The following is a 9161-nucleotide window of genomic DNA, read 5'->3' on the forward strand; positions in this document are numbered from 1 at the left end:
TTCTTTAGTTCCCTTGAGCTTAAGAAATGGTGATCGAGCCTGGACCCTTTCTTAAGGGGGAAAAAAATTCAAACAGAACATTTCTTGCTACATTTGTACTTGGTAATTCCTACTGTAAATGGAGACTTAAATCTTACAGTCAGTGAGTGATGTTGATTACTGTATGTTGATTTCAGTTTCTTAATTTTATATTCAGCTTAGAAATTCTTTTAATAATGATTCTAATTCTCTCTGTAAGCTCATTATCTGCAAACAGTGATAATTTTACTTTTTCTGTTTTCTTTAATGATAATGAACTTTCTTGTCTCATTTCATATGTAAGTAGGAATCCTTTTGAAAAGCTTTCTAGTTTACTAAGTATAATACTGGATTTGGGGCTTTTTTATTATATTTATAAGCTTCTCATGCTAAATATCTACTTTTAGTAATTTGAAATACCTTGATGGATGTGTAAATATATAAAAAAGCTTCCATTAAAAAACACACACCAAAGTTTTAAAAAAACCAAACCCTTCCATTGCCTTGGAGATAATCATAGATATTTTTCTTAATAGTATTACATGGCAAATCAAATAGATATATTGAACCATTTTTTAGTATCAGGTAAAAAAACTTGGTCATAATTATGGTTTATTATCCCTTTGATATATTTCTAAAGTCAGTTTATTCTTATTGTTTCTTTTGTATCTGCTCTCATGAATACTAGTGATAGGTAATTTTCATTTGTCCATGTTAGTTTTTGATAGCAGTATTCTCAATATAAGATTAATTTGGACACTTCTATGCTTTGAAACCATTGAGGTAGCTTTAAAGTTATTATTCTTAATATTTGATAAAATTGAATATTATTGGCACATGGTCCTCTTTGAGTAGTTTAGATCATTTGATTTCTCTATGCCTTTTATTTATCAGATACTATTTCTGTGGATATTTTTTTAATACCTCTATGTAATTTATTCTAACAACTTGAAATGATGTTAACACTATAATTTTCTTCGAGCATTAAATAATATACCTTTGTGTTGTAAAGTTCTGATAGCCATCTTGTGCTGTTTGCAGCTTCAAATGGTAGCTAAACCTTACAAAGGAGTACTGGACTTAATTTTCCCTTTTTTTTTGTGGTGATTGTGGGTTTTTACAGGCTTCCCATTTGGCGTGTATGTTGTAAAGAGAGTTCTTCAGCTTCATCATATTACTCTCAAGATGACAATTGTGCACTAGAAAATGAAGATACACAATTCCAGCAAAAGGTACTTTAAATAAACTTGATAGTGTAATTTTTGTGTCAGCTTTTAAAGTCTGAAAATGTTCTGAATAATTATCTCCTGGAGAAGGAGGGGCAAACTCCCTCTGTGTCAGTCGGATCAGATTTGATGGTACACCAAATGAAAAAGAATAAATAAATAAATACAAAGTAAAAAAAATTAGGTCATAATTCTTGGTGAGTTTTCTATTTTTTCTTGCTATATTCTGTGAAGTTACTCAGGTATAAGTCTTTTAATTAAATAGGAGATGTCTGTTTTTGTTACTTATCATTGGAATACTGTAACCTCTTGAATCCTACAGAAGGGAGAAAATTTGAACCTTATAAGAATCTGAAAGCTAGTGACTTTTAAGCTTTATAAAGTTCAAGGATTTCTAAAGAATTCTCAGTAAAAACTATTGGAAACTAAGTTACTGGTGAAGGCTGCAGTCTACTGTGTAGTTTGTTTCGTATCATGAAGTGGGGCAAATACGCACAGTCTAGAACTAACTATGCACTGCAAATGTTTTATCATTTCAAATCAATAAAAGGTATGTACTAAGTTTGGTTTCCCCCTGGTAGGTTCAGTGCCCTTCCCTCCTTAAAGAAAAATATTTTATTGTTTTAATACAGAATATTTTTTACTTCAAAATTTTTTGTGTTTATCCCATTTGCTTTGTCAAAGGAGACACTTGACTTTTTTGAATAAACTTCCAGATCTTTTCCTGTGACTGTTGCTGTTCCTTTTTATAGTGCACAGTATTTTTGTTTTCAATAAAACGCCAAAAATATTCGACAGCTTGACACTATGCTCTTATAGTTGACTTTCACAATGATATTCCATGGATGCCTTTCCGTGTTGCTGTATTTTTAATAACTTCATTTTTATCTCATTGAATGAATGGCATAATTAGTTATTAACTATTTCTTACTGTCCTTTTGTGTTTACTGCCTGTCTATGTGTATATATGTTCATCTTTGTGAGTATGAACACTAAAATGAGATATATGTATATTCTTGCATTGCTCATTACTGGGAATACTGGTTAAAAGTGATAAATAAGAGTAGATTATGTACAATTGTTAGTTATTTAGGATTTATTTCTAGAATGGAACATTTAAAAATTTGAAGACTATTGTTGCACATTCTTACAAAAAGACCATTATTTTATGCCTCTTTTCTCACAGTTTACTCACAGTTTGTGATCTGATCTGATTTGAGAAATATGAAGAATAATGCATTGGTAATGAACTTAAGCTCTAGGGAGGAAAACATTCTTTTAGTGAACATAATTACCTTGTGTATATTACAGAATCTCAGATGCACAAAGATGGCTATAAACTTTGTTTTTCTGAAACATACACCCTAGGAGAAACCTTTAAAAGATACATTGATGTTTGAATGGCTAAGTGCCAAGAGAGATATGAGAAAAAAATACTGATTGAGCATTCATTCATTTATCAGAAAGTTACTGAAATTTTACCATGTCTTAACACGTAGTGTAAATAGGAGTTCAGTGTGTATGAAGAAATCAAATAGGATTCTTGAGCTCTTGTGGCATATATTTTAATTGTATTACTAAGGAAAGATTTGCAGGGAAATAGATATAAACATGTAACTTAATAAAAATAATTAGGAATAGATGCTAAATACATTATTTTAATTTTATAAAAGATGGATTTTAATAGAAGTTTTGATCTGTTTTGTGAGATAATTTTTTTCAGTTAATCCCTTTTTGTTGTTGGTATTACAATATAGGATGAAAGAGAGGGACCTAACAATGCTGAATTATTGAAAAAAGTGGGTTCAAATTTACCCATTCCTTCAGAAGAACATAAACTAAAAGATGATAACATTGGAGATGTACAAGTAAGTTCTATTGCTTTTATTTTTAATAATTAAGAAATTTGTTTTGAAAAAAAAAAAAAAAAAAAAAAAGTTGCAAGGAAAAACAACCCTGAAATATATTTGTTTACACCCATAAAAAAAAAAAAGACAAAAATTCTCACCCCTGGACCAATTGGCAGCATTAGGATGGATGGTGAAGAGATTGAGATTGTTAACAACTTCAGTCTGCTTGGCTCCATAGTCAACAGTCTTGGCACCAGCAGCCAGGAAATTAAAAGGCGCATTGCAATGGGAAAGTCTGCTGTTCGGGACCTCTCCAAAGTGCTGAAGAGCAATGGTGTCTCTTTGGAGACTAAGGTGCATCTGATACAGGCCATGGTCTTCGCAATCACCTGTTATGCATCAGAGAGTTGGACAATGACCAAGGAGGATAGAAGGAGAATTGATGCCTTTGAGCTGTGGTGCTGGAGAAGAGTATTGAGAATACCATGGGCTGCTAGGAAAACAAACAGATTTGTCCTGGAAAGGGTTAAATCGGGTGGCTCCTTGGAGGCAAGGATTCTGAGGCTTCATCTAACATACTTTGGACATGTTTTGAGGAGAGACCAGTCCTTGGAGAGGGACATCATGCTTGGGAGGGTGGAGGGACAACGCAGGAGAGGAAGGCCCTCTATGAGGTGGATTGATTCAGTGATAACTGGGATGGGAGTGTCAGAGACAGTGGATTGGCACAGGACAGAGGGGAGTTTAGGGCTGTTGTACATAGGGTCTGTTGTACATAGGGTCGATATGAGTCAAGGGCATAACATAACATAACAACAACAACAACAACAACAACAGAGAAACCCTAAGGGTATTGCTCTGAGAGAGTCTTAAATGAAGACACTCCTAGCCGCCACTTTATGGTCAAATAATAGACAAACAGAATAGACAATAAAACCCAAGAGTATAGGAAGCCAATACTAAATACTATAAAGTGAATGCTATCTCAAGATGTGGGGGAGGTGTGGTTCAAGCTAGAATTCACCCTGAGGCACCATGGCAATTTTTAAGGGTTTACCCTATTCTTGCATGGTATTTGCTGACCTCTCCCTCCTGAGCCAGGAGGAAGGTTTTCAATAGAAGGAGCTTGGCTTCATTTGCAATGAATTCTCTTCTTGATTTACTTACTGATAATTCTCAATAAAGATGCAGAGAAGCTGGAAAAAAAAATTTGTTTTGGCTTCACTATCTACTGCTACTTTTTCCTCTTTGAAGTACCATGTAACTGGTCTGAACACTGTTCACCTAATAATTCTGCTTTTGGGAAAATGCAAACTAACAAATTTAATAATAAATATGACTATTCTCTTTGTATTAAGAAAAGTTGGGCTATAAATCAATTTATTAATTCTGCCTTAGTCATCCATCTAGTGCTGCCATGCGAAGAGAACACAAGTGAATAGGTTTAAAGAACAGTGAAGTATTTTCCTCACAGTTTTGGAAGCTGAAAATTCAAATCAGAGGCAGGGATAGGGAGGACTTCCTCGTTAGAAACCGTGAATGCTCTTTTCCTTTCCTTGCTATGTAGATGGTTCTTCACAGGTTCTGTTCTTTCTATGTGCATATACCCTGGTTCCTTTTTTTTATATACCACTCGAGTGCACTCTCTTACTTTTTGTCAAGTTACCTCTGACTCATAGTAATCCTCCATTGGTTTTCTGAGGCTATAAATTTTAAAAAGGACAACTATCATTCTCCTCAGTAGTCAGCAGATGGTGGATTTGAACAGCTGTAGACACAAGCCTTTGGTTTAGTAGGGCAACTTGCTACAAGCCCCAGGGGGATTCGATCAAAGAGAACTCTTAATTTCAGTTGGAGTCAAGTTGACAGGTATAGAAAGTAGAATTTCAGAATTTGTTTTGGGGGAACACAAACCAGACTATAACACCTTTCCCCCCCCTCCTTGTTTTATATTGGTTTGCTCACAAAGTTTGTATACATTTTGTTTTACATCATTCTCATTCATACTGTGTTTCATATAATTTCCATGCATTATGATTTATACAATCACCATTGGACCTTACCTATCATGACCCAATCTTTTTAAGGTCCCTGCTGGATCCTTCCCATCTCCTTCACACTCTCCCTTCACCCACCAAACTGTGCAACTCTGTTTTACCCTGTAGGGTTTTATCCTTACCCATTCTCACCCTTCTGCTTCCATTCCTTACCCCCTTGGGTACATGTTTTACTAGTTATTCTTCTGTTTTTATAATGGTCTTGTGCAGAATTTGTCCTTAGTAGACTTAGTTCACTCATCATAATGCTCTCTAGTCTCTCCCAAGTTTGTAATACCTTCTTAAGTTCCATTTTAGCTTGTTACATGTGGTCTCTTCTGATTTTCGGTGGTTAGGTGTTTATCTGCCTGGACGTGAGATTGTTAGATCAGTGTAGTTTATTTTTATTCTTAAATTTTACTTTAAAGGACATGCCATACCATTTTCCAGAGTGATTATACTGTTTAGGGTAACGGTTCCTCCCTGCATCCTTGCCAGCATTTATTGATTTCTGGGTTTTTGGGTTTTGGGTTCTTTTCCTTTCCTCCCTACCACCCCCAACCCCCCCACCATTTTAACAGGAGTGAGATAATACCTCATTATTGTTTTGATTTGCATCTCAGTAATGGCTAATGAGGGAGCCCTCTTGAACTAGTAGTAAGGAGCGAACTGACATGACTATCCAAGGGCACATGGTTCCAATCTACCAGCTGTTCTGTTGAGAGATAGATGGACAGTCTCCTCCCAGGTGATTTATGTACTCTGAAAACCTGCTGGGGGGTTACCTATGAGTTGATTCCAACTCATCGTAACAATGGATGGATGATGATACAAGTGTCTTTTCATATGTTGGGTGCTTCACTGTCGTCTTTAATGTCCTTTTCATGTCCTTTGCTCATTTTTAAATTGTGTTATGTTACTTACATACGCTATAGTTTTAGAGATTAAATCATTTTTTAATATATCCTTCCTGAAGATTTTTTTCTGAGTCTGTAAATTTGTCTTTCTTTAAAAAAAAATTAGCAAAACAAGTGAAAAAGATCTGTTAAGATAATGCAAAGAAGGGCATGGTTGGTGCAAGATAGAGATAAGCTGTGTGAAAGAGTTAAAGAGAAAGAGGAAAGGGGGAGAAACAACCTGGGAAAGTGGACCCAGAGATGTATGTTGCCAGCAGAAAGAAAGTTAGAGCCTCAGGTGGGCACAGCTTTTACTAGCTCCTAGTCTCCTGAGACTGGTCATAACCTAGCTCTGCCTAGGGACCTATGGGATGATTGGGGTTTATTTCCCTGCATTCCTAAGGAGGGGGCTTCTTCAGCTTGATGCATCTGTTTTTGACTTGCCTTCCAGTGTCTCTCAGGTAGCACATAGAAAGAGATAGGTACTAATCTTGATAGTCCTTTGATGAGCGGAAGTATTTAAAAAGTTTCCAGTTATCTAATTTCTCTTTTGCTTTTTACATATTTATTGTATTAGACAATTTATTTTTAGAAAAATTAGGTCTTAGAGTTTTATCTATATGTTTTCTTTCAAGAACTTTTGTAACTTTAGCTTTAACATTTAGACCTTTATTCATTTTTAGTTCCTTTTTTGGTATGGTGTGAAGTATGGCTGCTATCTCCGTTGACTAGACATTGGCCCCCTTATCAGAAAAAAAATTTCTATAAATGGATTTATTTGGGGGTTCTCAATTTTATTCCATTACTCTGTGTCTGTCATTTATAGACACAGATGTTTTTCTGGGTTCTTAGTTCTATTCCACTGGCTGGTGTGTATCTTTGATAAAAATCAAGCATTTTGATCTTTGTAGCTGTCTATTATGTTAATTCTATAAGCATTTCAGTGCCTATTAGGTACTATTTTGACACTGAAAACTAATAAAACATTGGGTCTTTACTCAAGGTATTTTATAATATTGTTGAAGAAGGGACAAAAACCATAAAAAAGGCATTTGAGATGTTATAAATGCCAGGATAAAAGTCTTTATAGGGAAGAGTAAAAGAAGAAGAAGAATTCTTAGAATGTGTTGATTGGTAGGTGCTGGGTTGTTGTAGTTGTTGGGTGCTTTTGGGTTGTGCACGACTCACAGTGACCCTGTGAACAACAGATCTGAACTCAGTTCAGTCCTGTACCATCCTTATTATCCTTGAGCAAACATACTTGAGCTAATTGCTACATCCACCATGTTAATCCATTTTGCTAAAGTTCTTCCTCTCCTTTGCTTTTCCAAAGCATAATGTCCTTCCCAAGCATGATGTCTCTCCATCTTTGCATGTCTTCCAAGGAATAGCGTCTCCTACCAACCTACCCAAAGTATGTGAGATGAAGCTTCACCATCCTTGCCTCCAGTGCGCACTCTGGTTGCACCTTCTCTAAGACATAGCTCTTTGCTCTTTGGCAGTCCATGGGATAGTCAGTATTCTTCTCCAAGACTAAAAATTAAAGGCATCAGTTCTTCTGCATCCTTATTCATTGTCCAGTTCTCAGATGCCATAGCAAGCAATTGAGAAGACCATAGCTTGAATCAGAGGCACCTTCATCTTTAAACTGACATCATAACTCTTTAAGACTCTTTGGAGACTTTCCCTGTCCTAAACATCTTCTCCTGACTGCCATTTACCAAGGATGTTGATTGTGCATCCAAGTAAGGAAATAGTTGGCAATTTTAGTCCTTTCTCCATCTGTCATGACCTTCCAGAAGTGAAGAATTTTGTTTTCTTGATGTTGAGGTATAATCATATTGAAGGCTATATAGCCTTTGATCTTTCTTGAGCAAACAAGGTTTTGTCATCTTTATAATGGAGGTTGTTGATGAGTCTCCCTTCAGCCTGGATGCCACATTGTTCATAAATTCCAGCTCCTCGAATGATTTGCTCAGCATACAGATAGATATTTTCAAATAGGAATCAGGTAGATTTTTACATGGTGGAGTGGATTTCTCAGGGTATTTATTTGAAGAGTTTTATCTTGTTTTGTAATGCTAACTGTATCAATAAACAATATAATCATACTTTTGTCTCCCAAATGCCTTAGTGGTAAGAACTATGTATTATTTTGCTTAATTGTTAAAATTTCTGTCTTGTTAATAAAAATGAAAAAAGTTGCTGGTAAGTCAAATATTACTGCAGGATTACCATGTGTATCAGTAGAATGTGAATTTTTCAATGGCTATTTTTTTAGAAGTAGTAACCTGCTCTTCTGAGGCACCTCCAACATTTTGGTTAGGGACTTGAGTGTGTCACCCATTTGTACCACCCACAGACTCCATCTTAATAACAGCACTCATAATAGTTGAAAAGAAACATCCTTGTATTTATACAAAATTTCTGTAAGGGAATGTTTTCTGTAAAGAGATAATTTATTAATCAGAGCATTTAATTTAACAGTATATATATGTGTGTGTATATATTTTGCTTTATTAAAAAATTTTTTAAACAGAAAAAGGAATCAAAAGAGTTAAATTCCCCTGTGGTTGAGACACTCCCTACAATTGATCTACATGAAGATTCCAGTGTGGTTGTGAACAGTGAAAATGTTGAAAATATTTCCAGCTCATCTACCTCAGAGATCACTCCAGTCTCAAAGCTTGAGTAAGTCATTACTAAGAAGAAAAAGAATCACATTAAAGAAAAATTTCTTGTAGGTGAAAGCAATTGATACCCAAGTTTAAAATTTTAGGCTATAAAGCAGCCATAACCGTTATCCTTGTGTTTTGTTTATGTAATGTTTAATACAATGAGTTAATTGCCTAACTCAGTGAAGTTGATTAGAGTTTACCTATGAAATGTCTACATTGTATAATAAAGTGATGTTCTAATTGTTTGAGAAGCACAGTGCTCATATGAATAATCTTCCTTATAAATACTGATTTCAAATTACTAATTTTCCTTAAGAATAATTGTTACATCCCACTCTTTGTTATGTTATTGTGTGTATAGCTACTTTAAAAAATTCTATATTAGGGGAGCTCTGGTGGCCTAGTGGCAAGAAGCTGCACTGCAATCCCAGAGGCGCACGGTTCAAATCCACCAGAT

The 9161-nt window shown here is 35.2% G+C and overlaps 1 protein-coding gene across 1 annotated transcript in view; it reads left to right on the plus strand.

The window, feature by feature from the left end:
* The window catches only part of SUCO (SUN domain containing ossification factor), a 123686-nt gene that overhangs the window by 50323 nt on the left and 64202 nt on the right, over window positions 1-9161 (plus strand). Inside the window, exons 2-3 of the mRNA XM_006887433.1 lie at window positions 1142-1250; window positions 8566-8717. Of these exons, the coding sequence (XP_006887495.1) occupies window positions 1142-1250; window positions 8566-8717 (261 nt within the window). The remainder of the gene's footprint in view (window positions 1-1141; window positions 1251-8565; window positions 8718-9161) is intronic.

This window comes from Elephantulus edwardii, unplaced genomic scaffold (assembly GCF_000299155.1).
Source record: "Elephantulus edwardii isolate Elephantulus edwardi_28Jun2011 unplaced genomic scaffold, EleEdw1.0 scaffold00057, whole genome shotgun sequence".
NCBI classification, from domain to species: Eukaryota; Metazoa; Chordata; class Mammalia; order Macroscelidea; family Macroscelididae; genus Elephantulus; species Elephantulus edwardii.